This window comes from Natrix helvetica (assembly GCF_964273705.1).
Source record: "Natrix helvetica genome assembly, chromosome: 7".
NCBI classification, from domain to species: Eukaryota; Metazoa; Chordata; class Lepidosauria; order Squamata; family Natricidae; genus Natrix; species Natrix helvetica.
The window spans coordinates 26,010,823-26,032,151 of NC_138558.1; the positions used below are offsets into that span (position 1 = coordinate 26,010,823).

Sequence of the window (21,329 nt, forward strand, 5' to 3'; positions counted from 1 at the left end):
TCAGGTAGAGTGTTCCACTCCTCCTCCTCAGCCCATTACTACATTGTGGGTTGCATTGTGGTTTAACAACATTGTTCCAACTTAGTTTCAGTGGAGGGAGAGCAAAAGCTGAGCCAGTAAAATAAATCTTTTGGATCTAATAAGTACTTGTTTCAATCTTTTGTTACTTGCTTCAGGCCAAATAAACTAGGAATGGGGAGAAAGCAGCGAAGACAACAAAGCTAAGCCACGGAAAGAGCAGCAGCCAAGGTTAAACTGCCTCGCCAATAAAGCACTTCAGGTTTGAAAGCAAAGGAGAAGGGCAAGAGGGCAGAGCCGCCTCGCAATATGCCCAGCTGTAAAAGCAGATCAGCAAACAGCTTTGGGACTCCGCCAAGGGACTCCCGGCATCCTCTGCGGCTATTAAGAATAAGTATTTTATTCATCCAATCCCGGTATCCGACAGCCGCTGTCCCCTCCACCGCAAAACACACACGCAACACACAACAGCCTTCCGACTCTTCCCAGCGGGAGATCACACTCATATCTCATCTAGCAGTAAGGGAGGAGTCAGAACGTCTCGGTCTACGCATGCGCTTCTCTGCCATTTCGGTTCCCAGCCCCGGGTGGTGAATGAGGCGGGGGCGTGGCTGACGGCCGCACGCGACTGCCGAGCTCGCCGTCACAACGTGAGAGGGGGGGGGAGCTCCATGAGGCGGGGGAAGGAGCGGACTCGCTGCTTTCCTCGGCGGCGGCGCTGTAACGGCTGATCGTCGCCGCGTGTCCCTTTCTCCTCCATGCCCGAGAGCCGTAGCCGCCACAGCTGTTGCCCCGCCATCTCTTTCTTCCGCTCGCCGCCAAGGGACCGTGGTAACCGATTCCGGCGCTACGTCGGTGGGTGACCCGAGCGCCCCCGGCCGCCCCTCTCTCAGCATGCCATGGGCAACAGCTGGGCGGCGCAGTGGTGTTGCTGGGTCTTCCCGAGACGGGAAGCGGGGCGCCTCCAACGAGGAGGAGGGTAAGCGCGGTGGGGCGTCAGGGCTGGGCCGGTTGACTTCCATTCCGCCTTTCCGGGGGAGGAATTCAGGAAAGGCCGGCCTGTGACTGAAAGGCAGAGCCCTCCTCGCCGCTTTGCTTCGAGGTGCCTTGGAAGAGGGGGATTCGGCTAGAAACACGACCCCGCGCTTTGTTAACCGGGAGGGGGGAACAAAGCCTCCACGTTCACCGGCAGTCTATCTGAATCCGAGCGAACAAGCGGGGCGGGCGTTTCTGAAAGGCTCTGGCCTTCAAGCCATGGCCGGGCGAGGGGGGCGGTGTTTACGGAGGTTATCAGGTTGGCCTCTGCGGCGTAGAGTTAAGGGATCTTTCAGTCTGGTGGAGCTGCAATGGGCTGCCAGTTAAGTGCGGATCGAAGGTCCTCCCCAAGAGACAGGCAGCCACTGAAAATAGTAGTGTAGCCTTTATTGTCATTGTACATCATGTATACAACGAAATACAGGGGTGGTGACGGTTGTCTTAGCGCAACGATGGGATCCAGTGGTGTCCAGGGGCTCTCATGACTTGCACGTGGCCTTTCTAATAAAGTCTGGAGGTCTAGGGCGAATAAAGGATTTTGGTCTCATTTGCTATACTTACAGGCCAATTCAGGTATGTGCTTAATTGTGTTCACAGCGAACTAATAACCAATAATGTGGCAGCCTTTCCTATTTGCCCCTGTAGGGATAGGGAATAGAATAGAATAATAACTTTATTGTCGCTTTGAATGTACACTAACCGGCACACGTTAAAATGAAATTTCGTTGCAGACAGCTCTCAAAGGCTGCAGTGTTATTTGAGGATAACCAGGCTATGAAGAAGGGTATAAACAGTTTCCTTTTGATGAGCACACTTATTACCACATTTTTGTAAGCCTCCTATGGATCAAAGGGGCAATAATTCAGACTATAGCTCTGCTGGTAGTTGATGTTAACTTTTTTTTTAACCATACAGTTTAGGTTGTCTTCAGCCTCCACTTTAGATTTGTTTGCAAGATCATTAAAAAAAAACCTCATAATTCATGAGGAGACTTTGTCTATGATTTTTTGGAAACTGATGAAATAATGATATCTGTCTCTGTGTATGGAGTAATCACCAGGCATCTAGCTAGTAACCTAGCTGAATCTCTAGCCCAGTGGTAGGCTAGTGGGCGTTCCAGCTTTCATGGTGGGCGTTAGGGGTTTGCTGTAACTCTGCTTTATAAATTTTATAAAGTAAAGTTACTTCCCTACTTTATAAATCACCATTACTGTGGAACCGGTGGGAGGTTAGAAAATTTTACTACTAGCAGAGATACAAAAGTGGGCAGTAGGTATAAAAAGGTTGACTACCCCGCTCTAGCCTGTAAGAATTTGTTTAATTCCCCCCTTTATTTTATTTATTTATTTATTTCTTAGATTTTTAGACCGCCCCTCTCCCAAAAAGAGACTCGGGGCGGTGTACAGTCAATATAATAAAATCATTCATAATAATTAAATACATTTAAACTACATTTAAGATACATTTGGAGGGGGAAATAGGCTGTACTAAGAAATAAATAATTCTAATCTTAAAACATCACAATTAAAACCCTCTGTTGAACCTCTGTTCTAATATATGTAGTTCTACCGTGTTTCCCCGAAATTACGACATGTTCTGATAATAAGACGATGCCATATTTTTCCTGTGAGCAAAAATATACGCCCTCCCCCAATAATAAGTCCCCTGGACAACCCCCCCCCTCCAGCCAGGCAGAGCACCACTCACCAACCTAGCGATATCCCAAAGGCGCAAAGCCACAGGAGCCAGAGGGAGGGGGGGCAAAGGCGCTCACATTGCTTGACGCCTTTGGGATACCGCTAGGTTGGTGAGTGGCGCTGTGCCCAGCTGGAGTGGGAGGTTGCCGGGCAGCTGCTCTCATGAGCTATTTACTGGTGGGACAGAGATTCTTCCCGCAGCCAGCCCACTACCACAGAGTGTAATCCCAGAGCGGCTGCTACCGGAAGACTCGGCAGCGGATCTCTGGAGTTTGGAAGCCGATTATGCTCGGAGCCTAGCAGCGGTGGGGCAGCAGCAGCGCCCTGGCCCAGCTCTACAGGGAGCGCTGGGCATGGTGAGGCTGGGAGGCACGCGAGCTGGAAGCAGAACAAGTGCTCGCGCAACCTCTCTTTCCAGCCGGGCAGAGTGCCACGCGGCTTAGCGCCTTTGGGATATTACTGGGTCGGTGAGTGGCACTCTGCCCGGCTAGAAAGGGGGGTTGCTGGGTGGCTGCTCATGAGCATGAGTATGGCAGCTTTGTTGCGCTGCTGCGACAGCGCAACACAGCCGTTTGCCCCTGAGGCTATGCCCGGCTCTTCAGGCACCCGCTCGCAAGAGAGCAGCCACCCGGCAACCCCAAACCAATAACCCCTCCCCCCCGATAATAAGACCCAAGCAAAATTTGGGGAGTCAAATGAAAATAAGACCCTGTCTTATTTTCGGGGAAACACGGTAGACTTAATGGTTGTAAGTTGTGGTGATCATCCAGCAGGGTGCCCACATGCTTGCTTTGCTTGATGACTGCAATCTCTGCTCTCCCATTGTCATTAAGTAACTGCATGGGTCATGCAGTCCGAGCATGGAGTGATTCAGGTAGAGAAAGGCACTGGCAATCCTATTGCATACCCAAGCCCACATTGCAGCACCTCCCTAGCTCACACATGGCTTCCCAGGGCCTCTGCCACCCTAGAGATATCCCCTGCTCCACTTCCCACCCTGCTGAGTCCCACACACTCCTCCCCAGACCCTCAGCCCAGCTTAGTCCACTTACTTTCTCTATAGATTTCCTTCAGGAAGCAGTCAGTATACAAAAGCCGAAGGACAGATCAGCCAGTTTTTCTTGAAGCTGATCTACCAGGCAACCTTCCTAAACAGAAGCCATGTGGTGCTGTCATGAAAGTGGGTGCCATTTTGGGAACAGTCACAGTGAATTGTGGCCGCTCCAAAATGGAGCCCATTTTAGAATGGTACCATGTAGCCTCAGTACTTTATGGAGAGCAGATGGGTGAATCTCCATCTGTATTATCTTAATCACTATATAGGTTATATTTCTGTGATGTCTTCAAGGGAATAAATGACAACATGTACACCATGATGGCCACAAGTAAATGCATCAGCTCTCATAACACATCTCATTTGTATGATATCATGACATGTATTTTATTTTGATATAATTGTGGCTTATTATATATCTGCCTTTGGCTTAAATTGTTTGTTGTAAAGAAGTCTTCTTTGTGCTGCAGGTATAATTAGAAATTCAGTCGTGTGTAATTTCAGCTTCTTCATTGTCGACTTTCATTTTACCCCCAGAGGCATCACAACATTATTCTATAAGTGCTTATGGGGATAAATATAATTAGAGCTTTGGGATTACTTTTATTATCCTATCTGGAGAATAACTAAATTTATAATACTCCTTTATTTTGTATAAAGTAATAGGCATCATGCACTTTCTTTAAAAACAGTCTAGGATCTCATTTTACTGACCTTGGAAGGCTGAGTCAACATGAGCCTGTCAGGATCGAACTCATAGATGTGGTCAGAGTTAGCTTGCAGTACTGCATTCTAACCACTGAGCCACCAGAGCTCGCAGTAGAGTTTCCTCTAAAACAAGAGTGGATTTTTCAATTGACCAATCACCCTCCACGTCACTACTTGTTCCACATGGTCAGTTTTTTTCTGGAAGGAGTAAGGGATTAAAAATACCCTTTTTATAGCTGATACATATTTTTACATACCATATAGACAGACTTTACTGTCTTTAATAATTTCTTTCATAGTATCATATTGAATGTGCCAACCCCTTATTTACAGGGTCAGTGCATCATTACTTATTCACTTGAGAACAGATACATTCGTGTTCTGCAAAATAGACCGGTAATTCAGTGTTTCCCAACCTTGGCGACTTGAAGATGTCTGGACTTCAACTCCCAGAATTCCCCAGCCAGCATTTGCTGGCTGGGGAATTCTGGGAGTTGAAGTCCAGACATCTTCAAGTTGCCAAGGTTGGGAAACACTGCGGTAATTTCTAATTCTTTATTTCTAGAAGGATAGGAAAGGAGATTCAACTGTATACTTTGCCGTTCTGCTAATATGTGCTGGCAGAAATTACAGTATTGCAATACAGCAGAGCTAAGTGTTTCTTTTCAATTATTCAGATATATATTGTTTCCAAATTAGGCTTGTATATGGTTGTTTGGCTCACCCATTGCTTTACACTGCCACAAGGTCCTATTAGTTTTGTATTAATGTAATAAATTGTGATTTATTCAGAAAACCAAGTCTAAACAAACATGTTGTAATGTGATATGTAAACTCTGTCTGCAGAATATTTTAACATGCCACAGATGGTAGCAACTTTTGATTTGGGAATCAAGTTCTAATTTCATGCCTTTCTTTGCTAAGAAAGACTGATCAAGCTTTTATTAAAAGAGGTTTTTTTTTAAAAAAAAAAAAGGGCATGTAACTATGTGCAGCCTTCTCATGACAAAGTGTTGAAAAGTACACTATACAATATTACACATGGAGTTTATTAAACATTTTAATAAGGGAAAAATTATTCTGTTGATTTTTTAAATATAACAGTAATTCTGTTGGTTTATATTCTAGATCAAAGTACTTCAGGACATGCTCAACAGGAGAACATTTCACTATAGAGGTAAGTAAATATTTTAAATACCATTATAGTCATATTATGAAACTAGCATGATGTTTTTCTTATTGCAGATTTGCTGGCTGAAACATGCAATAAATAAATAATTTTGAGCAGTTAAAATTAATTGTTGCTAATTTCAATCACATCAATTTGGGACAGCCTGTTCTTAACAATGACAATAATTAAAATCACAATATGCTATGTTTTATGTTCATTAAAATGAAAATAAGACATTAAATACTGTAATATTGGGATAAAATAAATCTAATAACATTCATTCAATTATGAACTGTGTATGTTCCATTATGTGACTGGGTAAAAGGGATGGAAGGTGGTGACAAGTTGCCAGCTTTGAGCTCTTTGGTTCCTTAATATTTGTCCTACTTTTGCTCGTTATTACGTATAATTTCCCAAAGCTGCAAAAATCAAACATTAGAAAAGTTAAGAAATGGCAGAAGACAATCTGTGACTTCCAGTTATCAGTAGACTTTCAAACATCAAAAGACAGTGAACTATTGCATGTAGGTGATTGTAAATGGCTGCTAAGCAGACAAAACTCTTCTGTCACCAATATTTTTGCATTTCCTAGAAATTAATTTGCTGCAGAAATTAGACGATATCCCAAAGAATATTAAAGGAATATAGTTTAAAATAATTCAGATGAAAGTTAATTTGTTTGATGACCATCTAGTTTTTGTTAATTCCAGTTTAACCCATTTAATGTTTTAAAGAACTTTGGTGATTTGACTGGTGTGCACATAAATCTTACTAAATTGAACTCAATCTTTATCAATATAGAAAAAAATTACAAATATAGAGCTTATCAGGCACAAAATTAACATAAAATATCTTGGTTATTTGAAGGTAATCATATCTAAAATGTTAAAGATGCTCTTAAAAATTTACACTTATTGGATATATTAAAAATATTCAAATATTAATTCATGGAAATCATTTAAGCTATTTTGTTTAGGGAAGTTGATCAAAATCTCTACCATGTTTATTTTTTATTTCAATGTCTTCATCTGGCTATTTATAAAGTAGTTATATGGCAGAAGATTAATAAATAACTATACAAATGGGGAAGGGCATGAGTTGAGACTGAAATTAGGTACAGCAATGCAAATAAAGAAGGAATAAAATATTCACAATTTACAATGATATAGTATGCAATAAGATAGAATATATTTATAACATCAGAATATTTTTCAGATTTAAATTTGATTTAAATATTGTTTTATTATTGTTTTGTAGCTGTTCAAAAAAGGTAAAACTTTAAACTCTTTTTTGGGTATCATAACACTTTATCCCCAAAACCAATCAGAAAAAAAAAGACTTGAATTTCTAATATTTTTGAGATTTGATCAAAATATCTACAAGTACTTTATATAGAATTTGAAGACAGTTTAAAATATTTAAAACAAGTTTCTAAACTGTTTTTGGACTTCTATAGGGGCAAAATCAAACAAATATCAGGTAAAATTAGGAGACATTAATTGACTTTGCTACATAGATAGTCTATCCTTAAGAAAGTTATGTTCAGTAGAACCAGAGATAAGCCCAAGGTTTTGGCAAAGCTGTACCCAAATTAGATCACATGTACATAACAATATGTGGTGGTCTTATATAAAAATTCAAAGGTTTTGGCAAATAGTTTGCATTCAAATAAGGAAAATAAATAAGCAAAAAATTGTCCTAGATCCTAGGTCAGTTTTACTATCTTTATTTAATGAAGCAAATAAAAACTATTTGGTATAATTTTATTATCTGTACACAAAGTGGAATAAATTTATATATTCCTAATACAAATACTAATGCATAGTCAGATATTTATTAATTAAAGATAAAGCTGAGCAATATTATATTATGATATAACTATATCTAATTTATATATAATATATATTAGCAAAATTATATATTTGTACCATGTACTTAAATTTAAAATGATAATTTACAGGTTTTATTAAAATATAGCTGCTCAGCTTTACTACACGTGACAGTTATTTTGCCTGAAGTAGATATGTATTTGGTATTTCACTAAACACATTACTTGTGCTGATTAATTGAAATATTGTATCTATTTTCAGTTTGAAAACCTAGTGGAAAGTGATGAAGTAAGTTCCTCATACTGACCTTATTAAGTTCAGTAGATGTATTATATATGCAAATTAGATTCTAAGGTATTTGAAATTAGAACAACTAAAAGTGTAGTGAATTGGAAAACTGTTTAGAAGTGGTGACATCTAAGATTTATTCAGTTTTTAGAATTAATTTTATGAATTGCACTACTATCTTTAGTTTCTGGCATCTGCAGAATGATGGGGAAATGTTATGCGCTATGCTATAAGAATAATCACAATTCTGTGTTATTTAAATTATGTTCTTTTTAGATAAATTATATAATGTTCATAGTGTTATAATATAATAATCATTTGGGGGAAACTTAGCCCTTGGATCAGGGAAAATAATAATGTTAGCTTTTTCAAAAGGATGCTTATAAAGATCCAATCCTTTTATATACCTTAGTGTATACAAATATATACATACATAGATGGATGGATAGGTAGGTAGGTAGATGATAGATAGATAGATAGATAGATAGATTGATAGATGATAGATAGATGATAGATAGATGATAGATAGATGATAGATAGATAGATAGATAGATAGATAGATAGATAGATAGATAGATAGATGATAGATAGATAGATAGATAGATAGATAGATGATGGATGGATAGATGATAGATAGATGATAGATAGATAGATGATAGATAGATAGATAGATAGATAGATAGATAGATAGATGATGGATGGATAGATGATAGATAGATGATAGATAGATAGATGATAGATAGATAGATAGATAGATGATAGATAGATAGATAGATGATAGATAGATTGATAGATGATTGATAGATGATAGATAGATAGATAGATAGATAGATAGATAGATAGATAGATAGATGATAGATAGATAGATGATGGATGGATAGATGATAGATAGATAGATAGATGATAGATAGATAGATAGATAGATAGATAGATAGATAGATGATAGATAGATAGATGATGGATGGATAGATAGATAGATAGATAGATAGATAGATAGATAGATAGATAGATAGATAGATAGATAGATAGAAGGAAAGGATTCGATTTTAGAAGCCTTTTATGTGGGCTTTTTACCATTCCCATTTCCCATGCCTCTGACCTACTTCGATGGAAAATTTTGTAGGCACCCTCAATATAAATTAATCATAAGATACATATATAATATATATTGTATAAGAGATTAGCACAGTATCCAAGATTTTCTTTGTAAAGCAGATCTTTATTTTTTAATAATAAATCCTCTCATTCAGTAAAGGAAGATAAATTTCATGTCTTGTTTGTGATCTTTCTCATCCCTAACAACTGTCTTTATAGCTGAGAAGGTCTGAGTGAATATGAATATCCAGTTTCTCACTAATCATGAGAAACCAGTCCTGCGGTTAAACAGATTTGCTTCTGTGACATTTAGTGTAATCCTAAAAGGCAGAACAATTCGGTGTCTTAAGATATAATTTGAAATAAAATAAAAATAACACATCTGTTGATCAACTGATAATCCCATTAAAGAATTGATATTTACTTTAAAATGTACATTCCTTAGATTTGCTGCTCAATCTGATTTAAAAATTCACACAATTGCAGTTCCAGTTCAGGGAAGAATAGAAGGAGGATTTAGATATTGCCTGAAAATATATGAGTAGGTGTTTTTCTAAATATTGTAATTTGACAGTTTTATAGTGATTTGATATTTTAAAAGATTGGGGGATTTAAAGTCATATATTTCAGATCTATTTTGAAAGTAACTTAATATTTAGGTTCATTTTTAAAAAGCACTTTTTTTAAAACAGGGTGAAAGTCCAGGAAGCAACCAAAGGTATGAATTTATATTTATAGTATGTATTGATTTGTTTTCCTTTCTCTCATGTATGCTCCTTGCTTTATTCTTTTTAATCATCTACTTTTTCAATTTAATTCATTTCAGCAAATTGACATTTTTGAAATTGAAAATACTGATTTGATTGTAATGTTGTTAGTTCTTTAAAGAAGATATATATCATAGAAAGTTATTTTTAATCACTGGAATATCATTTGTAAGACAAGTTCAGCTAGCTATGGTCCTAGAAAGTTTCTTCTTCATGGGTCTACAGAAAAGCATAAGATGGTTATCTCTGACTAATAAGGAAGACTTTCTGACTTTTAACAGAAAATGTCTAATTGTGAAATTCTTGATATTAAGATAAACTAAAGTATGAAATAGATATATTGGATTTCAGAAAAGTAGTTTAACCTATTGAATTGTTCCATAAGAACAGTAATCAGTAACTCATTAAATTAAACTGAGGTATGCAAGCCTTGTCTTAATGCTCTTCAACATATTCATTAATGATTTTCATGAAGAGGTGAAGAACACTTTATCAGTCACACAAACAGTCACAATGTATCTTATCTTATTGAAAGCTTCAAAGAGCCGAGGTGACGCAGTGGTTACAGTACTGCAGGCTACTTCAGAATAGAATAAAATTCTTTATTGGCCAAGTGTGATTGGACACACAAGGAATTTGTTTGGTGCATATGCTCTCAGTGTACATAAAGAAAAATAAAATAGAATACATTCATCAAGAATCATAAGATAATAACAGTGATAGTCATAGGTTACTAATAAGCAGCTGACTGCTAGCTGCAGTTCAAATCTTACCAGCCTTCCATCCTTCTGAGGTGGGTAAAATGAGGACCCAGATTGTTGGGGGCAATATGCTGACTCTAAACTGCTAAGAGAGTGCTGTAAAAGCACTATGAAGCAGTATATAAATCTAAGTGCTATTGCTATTGCTATCTCAAAAGGAGACTGGTTCTCATTTTCCCGACCTCAAAGAGATGGAAGGCTGAGTCAACCTTGAACCTGTGAGAATCGAACTCCTGGCAGTCAGAATAATTAGTCTGCAATGCTGTCTTCCAACCACTGCACCGCCATGGCTCCTATAATGACTACGTGACTCAGAAATGATGCCTCAGTACAGAATTGCATGTCGACAACTTCTTAGCCTTCTAATTCTTAAACATTGAAACTGACATTCTTACTCAGGCAATCAGAATGAGAGGCATGGCACTCTTTCTTCTTTTTCTTCAGACCCCTGACTGAAGAAGAAATTTCTGCTCTTCAAGAAAGGCAGTATAATTCCATTGCTGATAAACAGAGAACTTTAGATGACAAGCTTCAATCAGAGGTAAGCATAGTAACTCTTTGTGCATGGACAAATAATTTGTATTAGCATATATATAATGTGTTTTCATAATTGGCTGATAGGAGATGGAAACTTTGTGAGTGAAGCATCCAATGTGGATACTGTAAAATTGAATTTAAAGGGACTAAGCGAGTAGGGAAAAATACCAAGCAGAAATGTTGTCATGAATGAAAGTAAATTCATAGGGAAATGGTTTAGATAAATGTTACTAAAATTTAGTATAAAAGGAGCAGTTAGATATTAGCTTGGAGTGCTAGATAAATGTTGGTACGGAGAGGACAAAATATTTGTGCAGTCATTTCTTATTCAAAGGCCCAGTAGACAAAATCATTCCAAGCTTCCCAAAATTCTGATGGTTATGGTTTAACTCCTGAGTATTTTGTGCCATGCGCCACTTGATCTGCATTGAAAGCTTCAAACTTTGGACCCAGATTTACGATCAGTGCTTTATGAAGTCTGGAATAATTGTCTAAATTGGGTAGTAATCTTCAAAGAGCAGCATTGTATTTTTTTTTCTGTGAAGAAAAACGCTAGAAAGGTTGTGAGGCTATCTTCCTATGGAGATATATCAGGTATCTACCTTCATATTGTTTTCCCATTCTGTAACATTTGTTGTTATTTTCAGCTAATTTTCTATCAATAAATTTTATGAAATACTTTATTGATTATTGCTACTTAATTGTTTGCTTTAAACTACTATAATGTATCCAGAAAAATTTTAGTTAATTGGTAATTTAGAAATGTATTAAGAAAACAGGAGAGCATGGTAATAGCATATGCCACCATGAAAAAGATTGAACATGTCCATTTGAAAGATAGAAATAAGATCAATAATCAGTTGTTTATCCTTTATTATAAAATTGTTTGGCATGGGAAAACAGTTAATAGAAGACCCCTTGCTGCTATTCTGCTTTACAGTAATAATACTATAAACACAGGGGGAAATGCAAAAAATTGTCCTTTGGGTAGTTGAAGTACTGAAAATGTGTTGTGTAACAAAAATATTTCTCATTATTTGTCTTGTACATGCTGTGTAATTTAATCTGGTATGATTTCTTCCCATATGTTGCAGTTAGAACTCTACATCTATGAATGTAGATAGAAGCATAAAAACGTGTCTAAATAGGTAACTCCAACAGTAAATAACTGTGCTTTCTGTTGATATCATGCATGTGAAGGCACTCAAGTTTGAAAATAGTTGTCTCAGGCTCAGAGCAATTGCTTCAATTTAAACCAAGCAACTGTTGTTTGCTTCATGGATAAATGTTTGTTGCTGTCTGAATACAGGCTCAACTCTGTTACTTTTAGAATGGAAGTAATTATTACTTCTTTATCAATACTTATTCTTTATCAGTATTGAAGGACAATTTTTGGTCCTCTACTTTGACATGTTAATACCGTTAAATAACATGCTTTAAATGTCTGCCTGACAGCTCACATAAAAAGGTATAATAGAATAAGGCATTACTAACTAAACTAAAAAAAAGGAATTTTAAAATGGCATGCATAGTACAATTAAAAGTTGTGTTAAATATGGGAATACTTTATTTTAAAATATTAGTATATTTTATGTTTCAGATTTTTTATAAGTACCTTTACTTTAAATTTAGTGCACTTGTTTCATAGGAGAGATAGCTAGGTTTTCTTTTGTTAACCATTATTATTTTGTTCATATACAGTTAGCCATACAAGAGGAGAAGTTAAGAATAGAAGAAGAGACTTTATATGCTGTGCAGCGTGAAAGAGCCAGGGCAGCAAAACAAAGAAAGTTCTTGGAGGTGAGGGGAAAAGACCCCAAAATATATGTATTAGAGTGTCTATTTATATCTTCCTCTTAGTTTCATGTGCTTTTTAAAACAACATTCAGCATTAACACTGGTTTGTAGCAGTTTCTATTTTTTTTCTAGTCTATCACTAGATACTGGCTGTAATAACTAACCATTTTTTTTACAATTATGGTTCATACTATGTAGACAAGTTGTTAATGCTCTCTGATTTGCAGTTTTTTCTTTTGGCCAATAAAAATTGCTGAACAGACAAATGAATCCTGTCCATGGTTTATCTAATATACCGTATTTTTTGGAGTATAAGACGCACCTTTTTCCCTCAAAAAAGAGGGTGAAAATCTGGCTGCATCTTATGCACTGACTTCAGCATTTTTGGCCTCCCAAAACCCCGCCCCTTCACCAAAATGGCCGTGCATAGCCTTTAGGAGGCTTCCAGAGTATTCCTGAGGGTTGGGGAGGGCAAAAACGAGCAACAAACGAGCTGTTTTTTGCTCGTTTTTGCCCCCTCCGCCCCCCCATGAGCACTCTATAAGCCTTCTAAAGGCTATGCATGCCCCTTTTTCTTTTACAAAAAACTGGCTGGTTTTTGTGAAAAACGGGCCGTTTTTTGCTCATTTGGGGGAAGGGCAGCTCCCAGGAGCACACTATAAGCTCCTAAAGGCCATGCTTGCCCTTTTTTGGGGAGATCTGCAGAGTGCAAAAACTTTTTTTTAAAATTTGCCTCTTCAAAATCTTGGTGCGTCTTATACTCCGGTGCATCTTATATTCCAAAAAATACGGTAACATGTATACCAATATCCTTGCCTTCCTCCTATTTTAAACTCCAGCATTTATTGGCTTTAACTTGTGGATAAATCATAATATTTCAGTGTATATTTGCACACAAAGCTCTTCTGCAGAATTGTTAATTCACAAAAATTGACTGGAATATTTAATTCTGCATTAGCAGTTTAGTGTAAAATCTTACAATTTATAATGAATGTACTTTTATGATGATTATGATCATGATTTATCACTTGGGGCTTGTATGTACACTGAGAACTTATGCACTGGAGATAAATTCCTTGTGTGTCCAATCACACAGGGCCAATAACGAATTCTATTCTGTTCTAAATGCAGTACTTGGGCTTATTAGAATTGTTGACTGGCAACAAAGGGGGAGGGGCATTTTGCCAAAAGAAAAGTAAAGAACGTGAATACTAAGGATGCAGAGGGAAATTATTGAAAGCAAGGAAGGAAATATAATGTAATCCATAAAGTAAATCTGAAAACCAACAGGAAATAACATTAACATTTCATATTACAGGATACATAGAATGAGATCTTAATTAGTTATGAAATTTACTGAAAACTGTCTCTAATATTAATACATTTCAGCTATATCTCCCTCAGAGTGTTGTGGGGAATAACCATGTATATTCTTACTTCTGTTTGGAATATGAATATAATCATTGTCATTACAATTATCCATAAACAAATATTAGTTTTTATTCTTAAACAATTTGTAACTTGATTTCTTTCCATTCTGCTGTTTTCACTAGTATTTTTTTATGCTCAACCTTCCTAAGTTTCATTTTATCTGTGTTGTTTTTTGCTTATTTGAGACAGGCTTCTAGCACAAATGACAAAATTGAGGTCTTTACACACTACAGAAGTTATAAACTCTCATGTAATGTCTGATCTCGCATTTTAAAACTGCTTTTTCAGTAATCAAAAATATGCATGAGCAAACGAGCTTGAGTTCTTATATCTCCCTCTGAGAGATTTTCTGGCTCATTAACTAATTGCCTAACAAAGCTACTATTATTTAACTTTCCTACAAAACAACATAATTTAGCTGATTTTAAAAGTCCTGCAAGGCAGTTTAATTATGAATTGACAGGTACAAAAAAAAGTAACAAATTAGGAATTTTCCTCTCAAGCCAGGTATATCAGGAGAAGAGAGATTGTTAGAAATCTTTGTTGTTTGCCCAGGTTTCAACAGATCTCTGGGGATTTGTTTCTTTATTTGTTTCTTTATTGAAAAGGACTCCAACTCAAAGGTGAATGGAACACCAGGGTCATAAAAGAATATAATATGGGGTTGAACTTGAAAAGCATCCAGACGCACCAATTGGTTCAAAATACAGCAGTCCTCATGGCTTTGTGCAGATCCAAGTGTGCACACGTGTCACGTCTTCTGTGGGAGCTGCATTGGCTGCTGATTTGCTTCCGGGTGTAATTCAAGGTGCTGATTGTCACCTTTAAATCCCTACATGGCTTGGGACCAGTTTATCTGAAGGACTGTTTCTTCAGTTATATCCACCCAAACCATCAGAGCAGGGAGGTAAGGAATGTTGCTGGTCCCCTCTACTAAAGAGGTACAGCTGGAGGGGTCCAGAAGAAGGACCTTCTCAATAGTAGTCCCTCCCTTTGGAACATCATCCCTGCAGAGATTAGACTCACCTCCACTTTGACACTCTTTCACAAGTCCCTGAAGACCTAGTTTTGCCCATGCGCCTGGGGAACCGGGTGTAGTGTGGATCCCATCAAGTGGCTCATTTGTTGTGGTCAGAAGGGTGGGGAGTTATTGTTTTTACCCTTTTTATATGGGGTTTTTATTGTCTGTAAACTGCCCAGAGTCCCTGAGAGTGAGTGGGCAGCCATATAAATTGTCTAGATAAATAAATACATGATCATCATCAAATAAATAATATATTTTTCCTGTTTATATCACTTGTTTAGGACACCAAAAACACATTAAGGTCATAGAGTAGCATGCAGGCTAGTGATCCAAAAAATCATGATTGAAATTATATATTTGCTATGTGAAAGGCTATACAGAATAAGTTACAATGGAGGCTGCTCGTGTATGTAAAAAACATGCTATGCTCAGGTATCTGAAACAGCTTGTTAGATTGTGCCCTTTATAGAGAAAAAAGTGAAACATGTCAAAAGCCCAGTCCTAAAAGTGAATTGAATGATTACTGGGTACAACAGTTCCACATACTAAGCTGCTTTTACGTATTATTCATTTAGAGAAATGTATTTAAATGCCCAAATACATTTTTTCAAGTAAAGGAAATGTCCCAATATACTTTTTTCTACACTTTCAAAAGCAGGTATTTATTTTGCCCTCACCATACCATGTCATCTTTTCAAGAATGAGTTGATCTATGATATCAGCATAATGCTAACTATCTTGGATTAAGTTCTCTAATTCTTAATTTTTATCTCACCCTCATATTTGAATTGTCTGATCTGATAAGTTTTGACAGTCTATATTACTACATTACTACATTCCAGTGCTAATGAGAAACTATATATCGGACATGGAGTGCAAACAGACATACCAGTATGCTATTTTGTTGAGTACTGACCCTAGAAATTGATATGCTATGATAATATTGCTTATGCTCTTAACTTGGAGGATCTTATCATTAAGTGGCTGTTTCTTTTTTTTTTTCTTACTTTTGTTAGCAACAAAAGTTGCAGAGAATAACTCAGAAAGCAAACCACGGAGATGCCCAAAGGTAAGAGGAACAACTAAAGTTGAGGAATTTTAAATAAGCAGTACAGTCGGAAACTATTTAAAATTTGAATTTCAAATAGTAGAATTGATTACCTTACATATTTAACAGGAAATATAGAAAAAGGCAAGAATAAAACAAAAGCTAATGCCATTTTTTTAGAAATCCAATTGTACTAGATAAGGTTTTCAATTTTACTTACAATCATCCATAAATTAATTTTTGGCAGCCACTTATGCAGCATACTTTTCTTAAAATTAAAACAAAGTTAATACATTTTGTCAGCGTAGTAGACCTGTTTTCATTTCCAAAATATTTCTCTGAATGTAGGCCTTTTTGGTATAACTTCTTTTTACAGTTCTATGGTAGAAGAAGACTTGGATTCTTATTTGAGAAATGCCAAACTGCCATATGAAGCTTTCCGCACTAGTAGTAAGTTTCCTATTTATATATTTTCTACAATTTCCCCATTTGTAGTTTGCTATTTTACCCACATGTCAGTGAACATAAAACAGCCCATGATGTCTTATATGACTATGAATTGCAACCATTCAATTCCTTTCGAAGCAAGCAATGTCTCCTTACTTCTGAAAGACATTATTACTTTCCTTATTTAGGAAACTTTATACAAATGTTTGTTTGACAAAGGATAAATGTTGGAGAGATATGTTTGCAGATTCTGATGTAGTTCCTTTATTGTCTCCGAGAGGGTTACATAGCCCCATGATATAGAAGAGGCAGATCTTATCAAGAGAGGACTCATCCTGTAATTGTAGATTCTCATGAGTCGTCCAAGTCCAGCCCCCTCTTGATTTTCATTAACTGTTGTCCAGCACCAATTTAGTGCTGACCATTAGTTGACTAGATTCTGAGCCATGGTGGACCATTGGTTAGAATGCAGTATTGTTTCTGCCCACTGCCAGGAGTTTGATCCTGACCATCTCAAGGTTGATTCAGCCTTCCAGCCTTTCAGGATCGATAAAATGGGGACCCAGATTGTTGGGGGCACTATGTTGACTGTAAGCCACTTAGAAAATGCTATAAAGCACTATGAAGTGGTATATAAATCTAAGTGATAAGCGCTATAGACATGAGCAATAAATCAACTCAACTAGAACTTAATGTGTGGTCCTGATTCTTTGCACCCAACATATCCAAAGTTAGTTTTTGGAAACTATAGATGGCTTTAGGGAGTAAATATTGTTTTACGTAATCAGAAGTTCCTATGGAACCAAGTTTTGTTTTCGGGAACTCTAGTCCATTAGTTGACTAAACATTAATATTGCTAAAATATTCATTTAACTATTTATTATGATTCAAAAGACTGAACAATAATGTTGTAAATAATCCATTTTACTAAAAATCCTATTACTTTCTAAAGTAAATTCTAAAAATGTGTTGAGAATTTTTCAGTGTGCAAATGAGGAATTCTTTTTCCTATCCCTTTCCCTCCTATTCCTCTCCTCTTCTGTTCAAGTACATTTAATTTATTTTTTATTACAGGACTTTCATCAGATGCCACTGTTCTAACACCAAATACAGAGAGCAGTTGTGATTTAATGACCAAAACCAAATCTACAAGTGGAAATGATGACAGTAATTCCTTAGATTTAGAATGGGAAGATGAAGAAGGTACATGTTCTATCCTATAATAATTGTTTCATTGATCTAAAGTGATCCAAAACTAATTCAACACAGTACACACTGTTGGGTTTTAAAAATCAAAACTGCATTATTGCTTTTGAAATTTCATAAGATGTCTAGATTACCAATCCATCTGAGGGAAGCGTGAATAAAGAAGAAATTGCAGTAGGTAAACTTAAACTGGATTGAAGATTTGCAGGTACATAAACATTGGGCAAGCAATATAAATTTTGAAATATCTAAGTTAATTTAGTCATGTAAAATTTGAGTTTCCCAAGCTCTTGTGATGAACATGCTATGGATCTTGAGAACTACAAGTGTTTTTGGGATAGTTGCTGGTTGTATCCTAGTTCTATCATTTATAGTAGTGAAAGTCATTTTGTGGCCTGCAGACCAATTGCAATCTTTAGTCCCTCTGTATTCACTGGTTACAGTCTGCTGAGTCCCTCGATCCTTCCTCCTTATGTTCACTACCTGGCAACTTTTCTGATGGTATATAGTTTCTGTGGTCAGATTATCCACCATCAAGTCGAATATGAATCTCCTAGTACAAGAAGAGATGCAACATCATCCTCACTGATATGAAAGACTTAGAACTCAGAGATTCAGACAAAAGAACATTCTTGACATGGCATGGAATTCAAAATAATTCAAATGGTAAATACATTTAAGTACAAAATTAAATTTTAAAAGGCCGCGTATACAAATGTAATTATAAGCATTACCTTATTCATTGAGAAGCATGACTTCCCATGTTTTTAAAAACAGAAACATAGGAAGAAGGTGTTTGGGTGCCCTCCCCCATATTTTTAAATAGTTAGTTGTCCACAATAGCAGAATATTTAGAAACACACTATAGAGGTATCCCCCAAATTATGATAGTTTGTTTAGCAGCCATTCAGTGTTACAGTAGCACTGAACAAATAGTACCTACACCCAGTCCCTGAAATTTCGGGTACTTGGCAGCTTACCCACACCTAGAACTGCAGGGTCCCTTCAAACCACCACCACCACCTATCTCCCTTCCCTGTGGCACTCCTTGGCAGTGATGTTATAGTTGAAGTAGAGGTCCAGGGCCTTCAGCATCTCAGCTGGCCACTACTGTCTTTGAGCCTCTACTTCAGTTTCGCCACTACTGAGGGGTGCTGCCTCAAGCCCTGTGCCACAGCCAGTCACCCTAGTGCCACACTACAAAGCCCCTGGCACTCTGCTCTGCTGCATCCAACTGACCTTAGCTGTCTTCCTTCCGCTGCTAAGTAGATATGCCTGACCCGACCCTATGGGAGGTAGAGGTAGCTGTGGCCACGCTAGGCTTGCCCATGCTCTCGTGGAATAGCATGCCCCATTCTCACAAAGCTTTGGAAAACCTCAGAAGCTAAGCAACATGATTGTGTGATGGCGCGCTTCATGAACACATTGCTTAGCAATAAAAATTCATATCCCAATTACTGTCATTAACCAAATTTACCAGTATTCTCCTATTTGCATTGCAAAAAATGAATTTTCCTTAACCATAAAACATTTTTGCTACTAAAAAGATATTGTTAGAAAAATCAGTATGTTGCTGCTGCATTGGACTCACAGAACTTGCAGAGGAAAGGTTATAATACCTTTATATATTTCTACATAGTACAGAGAATGTTCTGCATAGTTATATTGCTTAAATATAATCACAAGGAAAAAATGAGGCATGGAAGGTAAGAGAAAGTAGACTTGTGTAATAAAGTTTTTAATGTTAGAATTAATAGAAAACAGTTTTCAAATGTCTTTATAGGCTGGTTAAGACAACAGCTGCAGAAAAATAAGCTAGGTAGGATTTTAAAAGTCTAAGATTAATTTTTGTCATAGCGTTCACTATGAGTTTATTTTCTTAATATATTAATTTAGATTGAGTTTGTAACTTACTCATTTGGCCTTTTTGCTGTAAATAAAATTGATTGATTGATTGATTTTCTTAATATATTCCTCATCACAAGTTTTGTCAAAAGCTTGTTTGAAAGCTGAATTCTGAAACCACATTAAACTTAGCTATTGGTGATGTGGGTTCTGTTCCATAAACATTTATGCCATGCTGATCAGTGGCGGGATTCAAATTTTTTTAGTACCAGTTCTGTGAGCGTGGCATGGCTTGGTGAGCGTGGCAGGGGAAATATACCTTAAAAATCTCCATTCCCTCCCCACTCCAGGGTAAGGTTACTGCAAAATCCCCATTTCCTCCAGATCAGCTGGGACTCAGGAAGCAGAGAATAGATGAGGGCCAGTCAGAGGTGGTATTTACCGGTTCTCCAAACTACTCAAAATTTCTACTACAGGTTCTCTAGAACTGGTCGGAACCTGCTGAATACCACCTCTGATGCTGATGTATTAAATGTTTGAAGTACCTTATCATTTCCTGGCTGTTACATGGATTTGCCTCCCAATATTAGATATTTTGCAAAAGAAATTGTAGTTATTTGACTCAGGATGTATCTACATGAAACCTAAGAACCACGGAAAGACAACTTCTAAAGATTCAAAGGTTAGGGTTAAGGTCAAGAATTCTATTAAAAACATTTTTTCAATGGCAGGTATAAACAGAATGATCCCTTTGAGAGAACGTTCAAAAACTGAAGAAGATATTCTCCGGGCAGCATTGAAATTTAATGGCAAGAAAACTGGAAGTAACCCAACTTCTACATCGGATGATTCTACTGGTTTGGAATGGGAGAATGACTTCGTTAGTGCAGAAATGGATGATAACGGCAATTCAGAGTATGCCGGATTTGTAAATCCCGTTTTAGAACTTTCTGCAACAGATCAAAAAACTTCTGGTGTTGATCAACAAGTGAGATAATGAAATTGGCCATTGGGTGCCTAGCAGAATGGTTGAAGTTGGGAAACCTACAAACTTGTATTGTGCACAATCTTGTAATCACTGCTGCTGCTGCAAATCCTCCTTTTTCAATAAGGAAATGATACAGTGACTGCTCTTGGTGATTAAGCTCCAGATTTCTATAAAAAAAGAAGGAATCTTCGCTACTTATATCCATTAAAAAATATGGTTTGCTAACAATGTGGTTTGCTATCTGAACTGAATTGTAAGTGCAATTTTTATAATCTACCTTTTAAATGTTTATACTTGAATGATTCTATTATGTCTGTTTTTAGGTTTAAGCATACAGCACCCTGTATTAAATACAGCGTTACAGCTTAATGTTTCAATCAATTGTCCTATTTCGGTCTTTGGATTATTTTTTTTCTCTTTAAATACAGTGGTACCTCGGTACTTCTCGTGAATTGATTCTAGGAGGTGCAATGAGTACCAAAAACGATGGGTACCAAATTGATTTTTCCCATAAGGAATAATATAGTGAGTCACAAGGCAGCCAATACAGCGTTGAGTACCAAACAATGAATACCAGGACAAA

The 21,329-nt window shown here is 37.0% G+C and overlaps 1 protein-coding gene across 1 annotated transcript; it reads left to right on the forward strand.

Moving 5' to 3' along the window:
- Window positions 1–670: 670 nt before the first annotated feature.
- On the forward strand, window positions 671–21,123 carry AP1AR (adaptor related protein complex 1 associated regulatory protein). Its single transcript, XM_081959736.1, has 10 exons — window positions 671–997; window positions 5,641–5,689; window positions 7,774–7,800; window positions 9,588–9,613; window positions 10,868–10,964; window positions 12,662–12,760; window positions 16,229–16,281; window positions 16,637–16,710; window positions 17,782–17,910; window positions 20,490–21,123. The coding sequence occupies exons 1-10, from the start codon at window positions 918–920 to the stop codon at window positions 20,753–20,755; spliced, it is 900 nt and encodes a 299-aa protein (XP_081815862.1). The 5' UTR covers window positions 671–917; the 3' UTR covers window positions 20,756–21,123.
- The last annotated feature ends 206 nt before the right edge of the window (window positions 21,124–21,329 follow it).

Excerpts from the sequence above, each read along its gene's own strand:
- AP1AR (XM_081959736.1), top strand. The coding sequence starts at position 918 with ATGGGCAACAGCTGGGCGGCGCAGTGGTGTTGCTGGGTCTTCCCGAGA. Across the intron at positions 5,690-7,773 it reads GAGAACATTTCACTATAGAG|TTTGAAAACCTAGTGGAAAG; the intron begins GTAAGTAAATAT and ends ATCTATTTTCAG. Across the intron at positions 10,965-12,661 it reads ATGACAAGCTTCAATCAGAG|TTAGCCATACAAGAGGAGAA; the intron begins GTAAGCATAGTA and ends GTTCATATACAG.